General features: G+C 40.2%; 1 protein-coding gene across 10 annotated transcripts in view; it reads left to right on the forward strand.

The window, feature by feature from the left end:
• Positions 1 to 12,115, forward strand: part of ryr1b (ryanodine receptor 1b (skeletal)) — a 102,393-nt gene that overhangs the window by 40,958 nt on the left and 49,320 nt on the right. For all 10 annotated transcript variants that reach the window (XM_074679029.1, XM_074679034.1, XM_074679035.1 and 7 more), the window contains 21 exons: positions 2,256 to 2,391; positions 2,483 to 2,578; positions 2,710 to 2,828; positions 3,241 to 3,374; positions 3,452 to 3,693; positions 4,672 to 4,864; positions 5,385 to 5,601; positions 5,690 to 5,794; positions 7,101 to 7,204; positions 7,293 to 7,376; positions 7,483 to 7,642; positions 7,731 to 7,878; positions 7,977 to 8,182; positions 8,307 to 8,481; positions 8,595 to 8,803; positions 10,444 to 10,790; positions 10,877 to 11,012; positions 11,107 to 11,267; positions 11,423 to 11,585; positions 11,679 to 11,765; positions 11,875 to 12,101. In XM_074679029.1, coding sequence (XP_074535130.1) covers positions 2,256 to 2,391; positions 2,483 to 2,578; positions 2,710 to 2,828; positions 3,241 to 3,374; positions 3,452 to 3,693; positions 4,672 to 4,864; positions 5,385 to 5,601; positions 5,690 to 5,794; positions 7,101 to 7,204; positions 7,293 to 7,376; positions 7,483 to 7,642; positions 7,731 to 7,878; positions 7,977 to 8,182; positions 8,307 to 8,481; positions 8,595 to 8,803; positions 10,444 to 10,790; positions 10,877 to 11,012; positions 11,107 to 11,267; positions 11,423 to 11,585; positions 11,679 to 11,765; positions 11,875 to 12,101 — 3,449 coding nt within the window. The remainder of the gene's footprint in view (positions 1 to 2,255; positions 2,392 to 2,482; positions 2,579 to 2,709; positions 2,829 to 3,240; positions 3,375 to 3,451; positions 3,694 to 4,671; positions 4,865 to 5,384; positions 5,602 to 5,689; positions 5,795 to 7,100; positions 7,205 to 7,292; positions 7,377 to 7,482; positions 7,643 to 7,730; positions 7,879 to 7,976; positions 8,183 to 8,306; positions 8,482 to 8,594; positions 8,804 to 10,443; positions 10,791 to 10,876; positions 11,013 to 11,106; positions 11,268 to 11,422; positions 11,586 to 11,678; positions 11,766 to 11,874; positions 12,102 to 12,115) is intronic.

A 12,115-nucleotide genomic window follows, 5' to 3' on the forward strand; every position in this document is an offset into this window, starting at 1 on the left:
GCTTAAATGTCAGGGAAATCAAATTGGTCCCTTTCCTCACTTCTCCTGGTCTTCTTTGCTGTTTTTAATTGAACTTAACCCATTTCCAACCTCCAGTCTGGACAACTTTTTGAAACCTGACCATTAACTGTCCTTTAATCCCATAAAGCAAACTCAAAACCTCAATAACGCCAACCTAATTTGAACTAATGTCAGATCAGTCATACTCTGAGTAATCTCTCTTCATTGGCTCAAAGCTCTTCTTCTGGATTACAAAACACTGACAAGAACGGCTCCTGCTTTCCTGGGGTCCCTCATCCAGGTCTACAGTCCTACACTCTGCTTGTGAAAGACGCCTGGTGCTCCCAGCCTAGCGCGGCTCCGAATCTCTAGCCAGACTCTTCCTCTCTGTTGTGCTCAAATGGTGGAATGAATTACCTAACTCTACACGATCCACAGAGTCCCTTTCTACTTGAAGAGATGTCTGAGGACTCATCTGTTCAGGGAACACTTAGGCCCTTAATCTGACCCTTCTCTTCTTTGTCCTCAAGGGTAGAAAAAAGCCAGAAGGTCTAAGACCCAGATCTTAAGCTGCGTTTCCACCAAGCAGACCGGTTCGGTTCGTCTCAGTACGGCGCGCTTTTTGCTGCGTTCCCACTGACTCATCCTGGGACAGATCCCTAAAAACCGAGACGAGCCGACCTACTTTTTTGGGACCCTTTCGTATGGGTGCCAGACTGAACCAATCCACTCTCGGAAGGTGGAGCAACACACTGCAGACGGTTGATTGGTCAAAAGAATCGTCACTTACCCCGACAGCGGCTGCATTTCTCCTGGCGGCACACAGACTTCCCTGAATCAAAGCTTGATTGCACTTTGTAACAGAGAGTTACATGAAAATCACAGAGAGGACAAAATGCTGCATGTCCTCCATCCGCGCTCTTTGTTTACTGTGTCGCATTTTTCTTCTTTGTTGGATTTAATAGCGGGGTAAACTGCTACGGCGTCGTGCTATTGTTTAACAGCTGAGGCTTCCGGCATCCGGCTTACACGCCGCCCACCACGAGAGGACACAGTTTGCTGTGTACTGAACTGAACCAGACTGCTTGGTGGAAACGCACCTTCCGTGAATTTTCAGCATTAATTACTGAATGTTGTTGCAGCAATCAACTGTGGTTAGTTGGCTACATTATTCTACTTATCTTGCACTTAACAGCAGCAACTGCAGCCATATAACTTGTGGCACTCTGTTGCACTAACTAAGGATAAAAAAGCTTCTACCTAAATTCTATCTTGTGTTGTACGTTGCTTTGGACAAAAGTGTCTTCTAAATGAAACTGGAGAACTGTAGAAAACTTTGAGAGGTATTATTGCCTTGTTCTCATTTCTGTTTGGTTACAGAAATAAGTGAGCTAGCCAGGAATAGGTAGCTAGCTGGAAGTAGCTACATTTGTAGTTAAACTATAACTTGTGAAATTTTGACTGGATTACTACACAACATTATCCCCTAACCTTAATGATAGTGAACATAATCACTCACCAGAAGAAGCTGATTCAAGAATCATGTTTACAACTTCTTCTGTCACACATTTTTATCCTAATTAATCCAAAATTTAGACCTAGGCTAGAAATAAAATGGCCTAAGTTACCCTCTTGACATCGGCCATTGTCCTATTGGGGGGTTAAAGAGCTTTAAGCTAATGATTTAAGCGATTTTACCAGAGCTGGCCGGAATTATCAAAAACTGACTTAGCAAAAAATGACTTCGCCCATTATTTTGATAGGGTATATTGTATTTCTCACTTGAAATGCTGTTTATGTCATATTGAGTTCTGAGTTATTAAAATAAAATAAAATAAATAAAGCTTCCTTTCGTGAAACTACTTATAAATTATTTATAGAGTCTCACACCTCAAAATTCTTAAATACTGTAAACTTAAAAATACTAGAAATACTATTTTGAGCAAAGAGTAAAAGTCTGCCCAACTTTATTCAACTTTTTTTTTAATTAAAAGAAAAAATGTGATTTAAGGAGGTTTGTTGTCTTTGAAATTGCTAAAGTGAGAACAAATGTTAATACAGATGAGTTTTTTGTTTTATGGGAGTTTAAGTATGGAACATATTTAATGTTGACTTGAAATTGTGTAAATCTGTTGAATTAAAAAACACCTTGAAAGGGAAATAATAAAGGGTTACAGGAGCCTCGTCTGCAGCCTACTCCTCTTTTGGTCGGTTACAGAGCGTATAAACTTATTTCTTTCTGACCTATTTCCCAGGGAATGATCACCATCGTGTTGGAGTGCATCGACCGCCTGAACGTCTACAACACGGCTGCCCACTTTTCTGAATTTGCCGGGGAAGAAGCCGCAGAGTCCTGGAAGGAGATCGTCAACCTCTTCTATGAGCTGCTGGGTGAAGTTCTCTTTATAAAGTCAGAATTAGACAAATTTTATTCTGTCTGTACTTCAATTAAAATGTTACTCTCTTTGTCTTCACTGAACAGCTTCTCTGATCAGAGGGAACCGATCTAACTGTGCGTTGTTCTGTGACAACCTGGACTGGCTGGTCAGTAAGCTGGACCGACTGGAGGCATCTTCAGGTAAGGGATATACCAAAGAGCTCAGGTTTAATCCTAGAATAGATCAATTTATCTTACTCATTAAGCTTTGGATGCATTTTTTGTTATAAAAACATGAGTCCTTTATCTTTTCCTTCCCGTTATCACTTTAGGTATCCTTGAGGTGCTGTACTGTGTCCTCATTGAAAGCCCTGAAGTTTTGAACATCATCCAGGAGAACCACATCAAATCCATCATCTCCCTCCTGGACAAACATGGAAGAAACCACAAGGTTTGTCCGTTCTCACTGTCTGCACTGCAAAAAAGTGAAATCTTATCAAGTGTTTTTGTCTTATTTTAAGTAAAAGTTGTCTTATTATACTTGATATGAGCCACATTCGCCTGACCAGTCCAGAAAAATGTCTTGTTTTAAGTTATTTGAAGACAAAAATGAGGTCTGAATTGATTGTAACAAGAAAAAAAAATCATATTTAGTCTAAAAAGATATTTTTTACTGAAAATGAAAATAAGATTTCAGTTTTTATTGCGTGAAACATTGTGGGAAAGTGGGTTAGATCAAACTATCAGGTCTACCTGTTTCATCAGACACTCTGGAAGCAGCTAACCGAGTCATATTTGTCTCATCATTGCACCAGTTTGTTTTAAAAAGCCACATTCAGGAGTAATTTTATCGTCTGCCTCAGGTCCTGGATGTCTTGCGCTCTCTTTGTGTGTGTAACGGTGTCGCTGTGAGGTCCAACCAGAACCTCATCACTGAAAACCTGCTCCCGGGTCGTGACCTGCTGCTGCAGACCAACATTGTTAACTATGTCACCAGGTACGTGACTTCCTGTGAAGTTATTTTTCAGTTAAAAAAGAAGACATATTCTCAAGTGAACTCTTTCTTTTGCAAAGTGTGAGACCAAACATCTTCCTGGGTACATGTGAGGGGTCCACTCAGTACAAGAAGTGGTACTATGAGATGATGGTGGACTACGTGGAGCCCTTTGTGACAGCACAGGCCACTCACCTGCGTGTGGGTTGGGCTATGACTGAAGGCTACAGCCCCTACCCTGGAGGAGGAGAGGGCTGGGGAGGCAACGGCGTGGGAGACGACCTCTACTCCTACGGTTTTGACGGGCTGGATCTGTGGTCAGGTGAGAGGGTTAAGGGTTTTTCTAAAGTGCTTGTAGTTAAAGCTCATTGAAAATGTTAAAAACAATTGTACAGGGGTGTATATGCATATATACAGGTATGTATGTGTATACATATTTATATATATATTTATTTTTTTACTTTCTTTTACTTTGATTTTTAATATTTTAATTTCATTTTTTAGTATATATTTTTACTGTATTGACATATCTTAATATTCGGTATAATGTTATCCAATAATGATAATAATCATAAAAATACTACTACTACTAATAAAGAAATAATATTATTATTTAAATATTTGAAATAATAATTATTTATTATAACTATTATTAGTGGTATATAATTTGCTTTACACATTTTAATTTTCAGTATAACGTTACTCAATAATAATAATAATAATAAGTATAAAAAAATAAATAGTAATAAAAATAATAATTATGAATCAATTGTTTACCATTATCATTATTTATTAAATATCTTATTAGTGGTAAATTATTTGCTTTCAGATCTTAATTTTCAGTGTACTGTTAGTCAATAATAATAATAATGATAATAATAATAATAATAATAATAATAGTAATAATAATAATAATAATGATAATAATAATAATAATAATAATGATAATAATAATAATCACCACCATCATCACAATCATAAATAAAGTTATTATTAATCAATAATTTATAATTATAAATCAATAATTTAAAATTATTAATAATAATATAATTTTTTTTTAATTATAATTTTTATCAATGGTGAAATTTTTGCTTGTTTTTTTCCATTTGACTTCGGTAGCTTTTTTACCAATTTATTTAATTTACTTCTTTATTTATTTTGAATGTGTTTTTTATTTTTTTATTTTTATTTTTTACATATGTTTGCCTTTAAATTCAAAGCCAAAAATCCAATGAAAAGAGTGTGGGAAAAAAAATAAAGTTGTTGTTGTTGACGTTCCTGCGTTCTCCTCTGTCTTCAGGTACTGTTCCACGTCAGGTGGCTTCTCCTGACCAGCACAGCCTTGCTGCAGATGATGTGGTCAGCTGCTGCCTGGATCTGAGCGTGCCCAGTATCTCCTTCCGTATCAACGGCCACCCAGTTCAGGGCATGTTTGAGAACTTTAACGTGGACGGCCTCTTCTTCCCTGTCATCAGCTTCTCAGCTGGAGTCAAGTAAGAATTAAAACAAGAGTGGAGGAGGTTTACTCTCCTCTTTTGTTGATTTGCATTTTAAACTCCTCATTGAACTAATTTAACAGAAGATTAATTGAGCAAACATTAATGAAAAGCAATTATGCTGGTGCAGAGTGTCTGATTTTAAACCAATTTGTTCCAAACTAATGTGGGAAAACACATGCAGAGAGGTGAGCATTGGCAGATCATTACAAACAACTAATTAAGCCTTTAATTTTGTGTCAGCTCATCATAATATTACACTAATTCTCAAGTTATCACCCTCTCTAACCTCATGAGAAGCTTTAAAGCTGCTCAGTGAGTCTCACAGAGCTGAGATGCAGTGAAAAGGAAGTTGACAGAGGACTGCAGAGAGGGGAAACGCAGGCTCAGGAACTGGCACGGAAAACAAATCAATGTTTTCTTATTATGAGTCGTATAAAGACCAGGCTCATGGTCCCATTATGAAGTTAAGCACTGTGTAAAAACCTCTGGTCTGACTTTGTTTCTGTCTCCTCAGGGCTCGTTTCCTCCTGGGTGGACGTCACGGGGACTTTAAGTTTATGCCCCCGCCCGGCTACGCCCCGTGCTACGAGGCTCTGCTGCCCAGAGAGAGGATGAGGATCGAACCCATCAAGGAGTACAAGCACGACTTCAACGGTGTGCGCAACCTGCTGGGTCCGACTCTGTCCCTGACCCACACCTCGTTCACCCCCTGCCCTGTCGACACTGTTCAGGTAAAAACCAAAACCAGGGATCAGACTTTGATTGTATGACTGAATTTTCTGCTTCATTGGTTGAGTTTTGTTTTCCTGCTCTGCACAGATTGTGCTGCCGCCCCATTTGGAGCGTATCCGAGAGAAGCTGGCAGAGAACATTCACGAGCTGTGGGCTGTCACCCGAATCGAACAGGGCTGGACCTACGGCTCCGTGAGTACAGGAGCGACTGGAACATTTGGTTTGATAACCTCAGAAATGACTGATTTGTGCTTGGATTATGTAAGATAAACAGTTCTACTGTAGATACTTGAAAGATGAAATCTGACAGTAATTCTAAGACATGTGACTTACAGCTTACATCTCAGCTGTCAATCAAAAAGCTAGGGTGGCGTATTGCGTTCACTTGAAAAAGAAAAGTCCTGTTTTTACGATGTAACTATCTCATTTATTTTAGAATTTTCTGTTTTTAGTAAAGAGACTATCTCCTAAAAACAGGATTTCCCATGATGCTTCCCTGAAAGACTCGTTTTTTGCATGTGTTTGCCTTTTTTTACAAGATACTATCTCATAAAATAAGGAAAATAAGGAAATAATTAAATTCAGATAATCAAAAATAAATACTTTCTGTTTTTACTATCTCATAAAAACAGCAAAATCAAAAATAAATCTAAGATGTTTTAACGAGATACAATCTTACAAAAAAAGGAAAATCAAAAATAAATAAATTTGAAGATCAAAAATTAATCTTAGCTGTTTTAGGAGATACTATGTCCTAAAAACAGCTAAATTAAAAAATATTAAATTCAGAAAATCAAACTTTTTTTCTGTTTTTTTTTTCTGTTACAATCTCATAAAAACAGGAAAATCAAAAATATATAAAAGCCTGTTTTAAAGACATACTTTCTCAAAAAAAAAGAAAAAAATGGAAAATCAAAAAAAATATTTTCTGTTTTTACAAGATCCAATCTCATACTAACAGGAAAATCAAAAATTAATAAATTCCTTTTTTTTTCACAAGATACTATCTCATAAAAACAGCAAAATCAAAAAATAAATAAATTCAGAAAATCAAAATCATTTCTTTTTTGTTTTTACGAGGTACAATCTTGTAAAAACAGTTAAATCAAAAATAAATAATTGAAAATCAAAAATAAATATTTTATCTTTTTACAAGATACTATCTCACAAAAACAGCAAAATTAAAAAACAAATTTCTGTTTTCATGAGATACTGTCTCATAAAAATGGGAAAATCCAAAATATTGTTTTTTTTTTGTTTTTAAGAGATAAAATCTTGTTAAAAAAGGAAATTCTAAAATCAATAAAAAAATTCTAATTATTTGAGATAGTTGTCTCATCAAAACAGGTGGATTTTTTTGGATGAATGCCATCCTTCACCTTAAAAAGCAGTATGAGAAGAATCAAACAAATTTCAAATGTCTCTTGTGAAAAAACAAAGATTCACTGAGGCTGATTTTCTTGACTTGTTTGTAACCTACCATCGTCTCCCTCCACAGTTCAGGGACGACAACAAGAAACTTCACCCCTGTTTGGTGGACTTCCAGAGTCTCCCTGAACCGGAGAGGAACTACAACCTGCAGATGTCTGGAGAGACTCTGAAGTGAGTATCAGATGAAGTTTTCCATTTTAGTGGTTGTGGTTAGTCACAGAGGGGATTGTTGACGTCTGTGTTCCTGTTTTTCCTGCAGGACTCTCTTGGCTCTGGGTTGCCATGTCGGTATGGGGGATGAGAAAGCAGAGGAGAATCTCAAGAAGATCAAACTGCCCAAGACGTATGTCAACTTCAACTATGTCTGATTTCTGCTCCCTCCTTACTCTTTTATATCACTCAAGTTATGAATAATGTTGGATCTTAATACGAGTGTATCTGTCTTTAAGGTATGTGATGACAAACGGATACAAACCCGGACCACTTGACCTCACCCACGTCAAACTGACACCAAACCAGAACCAGCTGGTGGAGAAGCTAGCTGAAAACGGGCATAATGTTTGGGCCAGGGACCGTGTTCGGCAAGGATGGACCTACAGCATCGTGCAGGTAAACATCTCTTCACCTTTCCAGTTTTTAACAAATGGCAGTTTTCTCTAATTTTCCATCAACTTCTATCTTTTTTAATTCTTCTCAGGACATTTTGAATAAGCGAAACCCTCGTCTGGTACCGTACAATCTGCTGGACGAGAGAACTAAGAAAACGAACCGAGACAGCGTGAACAACGCTGTCCGCACTCTCATCGGCTATGGCTACAACATCGAGCCACCAGATCAGGAAAGCTGTGAGTGGCGTGCTAACATGCATCGACTGAATGTTCATGTGAAATATGTATACCAGTGTCTTCATCTCTCTGACATGTGTTTCTGTCTTCCCCTGCAGCTGGCCATGGCCTTGAGAACACCCGTGGGGACAAGGTTCGGATCTTCAGGGCAGAGAGATCCTACGCCGTCACCCAGGGGAAGTGGTACTTTGAGTTTGAGGCCGTCACCACCGGGGAGATGAGAGTGGGCTGGGCTCGTCCCAGTGTCCGCTCTGATACGGAGCTGGGAGCAGATGAACTGGCTTACGTCTTTAATGGCAACAAGGTCAGTGAGATCACTTCACAGCAAAACAAAGCAACATCTAATCCAACCACTCAGCCAAGCCTTAAGAGTCTGGATAGATCTACTTTTTAATTTTATAATGTTCATACTGATGTTTCCTCTTCAGGCTCAAAGGTGGCACATTGGCAACGAGTCGTTTGGTCGCCAGTGGCAGTCCGGTGATGTGGTTGGTTGTATGATTGATCTGACTGAGATGAACATCATGTTCACGCTCAACGGAGAGATGCTGATCAGTGACTCCGGCTCAGAAATGGCTTTCAAAGACATTGAGATAGGGGAAGGTAAGGTTTAAAAGTCGTTTTCCTTCATTAGTTTGTGATAAATGTAAAATTAGATTAAGGAAATCAAGATTTTGTTATTTTTTTAATCTGACTTCCTGTGTTTCCCCCCTCAGGTTTCATCCCCGTGTGTGCCTTGGGCCTGTCACAGGTTGGAAGGATTAACCTTGGTCAGAACGTCAGCAGCCTGCGCTACTTCGCCATCTGTGGCCTGCAGGAAGGGTTTGAACCGTTCGCCATCAACATGAAGCGAGACATCACCATGTGGTTCAGTAAGAGCCTGCCCCAGTTTGTGCCTGTGCCCACGGATCACAACCATATCGAGGTAATAACAAAGAGTTTTATAGATCTAAACCCTAAAACAGGGGCGGCCAACCAATCAGAGACCAAGGGTACTGAATAAGATGCTTTTATGGGTATGGACCGAATTACGTCTGTAGAACTGAGAACCAATTCATGTAAAATCAAACGGTACTGTGTTTCACATAGCTTCACTGGCTTCTGAATCAAACTCAAAGCTCTTCTCCTGGCTTAAAAAACATTGAAAAGAATTGCTCCTGCCTACCTGGGGTCCCTCATCCAGGTCTACACTCCTTCTCACCCTTTTCTACTTTAAGAGATGTCTGAAGACTCACCTGTTCAGGGGACTCTCAGACCCTTAATCTGACCCTTCTTCTCTTTGTCCTCAGGGGTAGAATCAGTCAGAAGGTCTATAGCCGCGTTTCCACCAAGCAGACCAGTTCAGTTCGTCTCAGTACGGCGCACATTTTTTGGCGTTTCCATTGACTTATCCTGGGACAGATTCCCAAATAACCGAGACGAGCCGCCCCACCTTTTGGTACCCTGCTGTATGTGTGCCAGACTGAACCAATCCGCTCCTGGAAGGTGGAGCTACAACACAGCAGACCGTTGATTGGTCAAAAGAATCGTCACTTACCCCGACAGCGGCTGTATTTCTCCTGGCAGCTCACAGACTTCTCTGAAACAAAGCTTGATTGTTCTTCGTATCAAAGAGCTACATGCCAATCACAGAGAGGACAAAATGCTGCATGTCTTCCATCTATGCTCTTTGTTTACTGTGTCGCTTTTTTCTTCTTCGTTGGATTTATTAGCGGGGTAAACTGTGTCGCCCTGCTACGGCGTCGCGCTATTGTTTAACAGCTGCTGCTTTTGGCATCCGGCTTACACGCCGCCTACCACAAGAGGGCACAGTTTGCAGTGAAAACGCAAACAGGATCAGGTTTAACTGTACCAAACCGTACTGAACTGAACCAGACTGGCGCAGCTTTACACTCAGCTCTTATTGAGTTTTCAGCACTATTACTGAATGTTGTTGAAGTATAGTGTTGCAGCAATTAATTACGTTTTCTTAGCTAGATTATTCTACATTCCATTTATACAAGAAAATAACATTCCTGCACTTATTGGCAGCACTTGCAGCCGAATAACTTGTAGCACTGTTGTTGCACCAGCCAACTTTTCTTTCTGTCTAAATTTTTGCTTGTGTTGTACGTCACTTTGGACAAAAGTGTCTGTAAAATGAAACTGTAGAAATGTATATGTTAAGAAATAAGTTGAAAAACTATGAGATTTTTATGATTAAACAATTTGATATTTCCACATAAACACACACACAAGTTTTTACATGTTTTAAAAAAATTGTAGCGTTGCGAGGGAACCTTATTTGTCTTCTGAAAACATTGAGAAGAGAAAGTGAAACTTAGGTATTGATCTCATTACGCAAGTAATGATAAATACTAATTACAACATTTTTATTGGTATATCAATGTTTAAGGTTGATCTGCACACCATTACTCATAACAGTAAATTGATGTTTTTATGAATGGTTAAAAGAGCCACACACTGGAAGGCAAAGAGCCGAATGTAGCTCACGAGCCGCGGGTTGGCCACCCCTGCACTAAAAGTTGGATTATGTGTACTCATGGTGAACATGTTGTCCCTCAGGTCTCCCGTGTTGATGGGACTGTCGACAGCGCCCCCTGCTTAAAGCTCACCCACAGGACGTTTGGGTCCCAGAACGCCAACACCGACATGCTGTTCCTGAGACTGAGCATGCCTGTCCAGTTCCACGAGACCTTCAAGATCCCAGCAGGCACCACCCTTCTCACCCGGGCCCTCACCATCCCCGAGGAGGAAGTGGTTGTGGTGGAGCCGGACTCAGAGTTTGAAGTCCTGAAGAAATCTGCCAGCCGCAAGGAGCAGGAGGAGGATAAGAAGGAGCCGTCGGTGTCTAAGGAGCTTTCTTTGGAAAATGAGAAAGACACGATGTCAGAGAAGGGAAAGAAGAGAGGGTGAGTCTGACAGGAAGTGTCTGTTTAACAAAAAATGGACCAGAGGAAAGAAACTCAATATCTGTTTTCTGTTTTCTTCTTTGCAGATTCTTTTCCAAAGCCAAGAAGGCTGCGATGACACCTCTCGCTCCTCCTCCTGCCCCTCCAACGGTGCCACGTCTGGTGGAAGACGTGGTCCCCGATGATAGAGATGACCCTGAGATCATCCAGAATACCACCACTGTAAGTTCCAGTTTGTTGATTTATCTGTCTCAGACAAACAAGAGCTCCTCTCTGATTCCTTGCGGTAACAGTTGTGTTTTCATATTTATTCCAGTATTACTATTCGGTGAGGATATTTGCCGGGCAGGAGCCCTCTGGTGTGTGGATTGGATGGGTCACCCCTGATTACCACCAGTTTGATCCAGGCTTTGACCTCTCTAAAGTTCGCAGCGTCACTGTTACTGTGGGAGACGACAAAGGAAACATACACGACAGGTCAGTTTTTATCACATTCGATTTAAAGGAGCAGTTACAGTTTTTAAAATGTGGTTTTTAGATGTAAATGAGCTCGTTGAGGTGAGTGTTTTCATTTCTATAACAGAAAAAGTGATAAAGTAAGAAATAACAGAGCTGATATTGTTATTTTGCAGTATGAAGCACAGTAACTGTTACATGGTGTGGGGAGGAGACCTGGTAAGCACTCAGCAGACCCGCTTCAGTCAGGAGGACATGGTGATTGGCTGCTTGGTTGATCTGGCAACAGGTCTCATGACCTTTACAGCCAATGGGAAGGAAGTGAACACCTTCTACCAGGTAAGAAATCCTTATTGGCATCAGCTGTGGGTGCATTTTGATCTAAGTTGTGTATGATATGCAGCTATAAAACCAGAGTTGTTTTTTTTTCAGGTGGAGCCCAACACGAAGCTGTTTCCTGCTGTGTTTGTTCAGCCCTCAAACCAGAACCTGGTGCAGCTCGAGTTGGGAAAACTGAAGGTTAGGAGCTACTTTTACTCTTGCATCTGTTATGTGCATAAAAAAGGACCAAATGTTTGTTTTTTAATATACATCTGATCTTAACCTCTTGCTCTCCTCTTGCTCTCAGAATATTATGCCAATCTCAGCCGCCATGTTCCGCAGCGAGCGTATGAACCCCGTCCCCCAGTGTCCCCCAAGGCTAGACGTCCAGATGCTGACCCCGGTGATCTGGAGCCGGATGCCCAATCACTTCCTCAACCCAGAAGTTGGCAGAGTTAGTGAGAGACTGGGCTGGATGGTGGAGTGTACTGAACCTCTCATCATGATGGCTCTGCACATCCCAGAGGAGAACAGGTCAGAGGCCACAG

This window comes from Halichoeres trimaculatus, unplaced genomic scaffold, assembly GCF_033239565.1.
Source record: "Halichoeres trimaculatus isolate MK-OKI-2021-1 unplaced genomic scaffold, fHalTri1.1 fHalTri1_scaffold_9, whole genome shotgun sequence".
In the NCBI taxonomy this organism is placed as follows: Eukaryota; Metazoa; Chordata; class Actinopteri; order Labriformes; family Labridae; genus Halichoeres; species Halichoeres trimaculatus.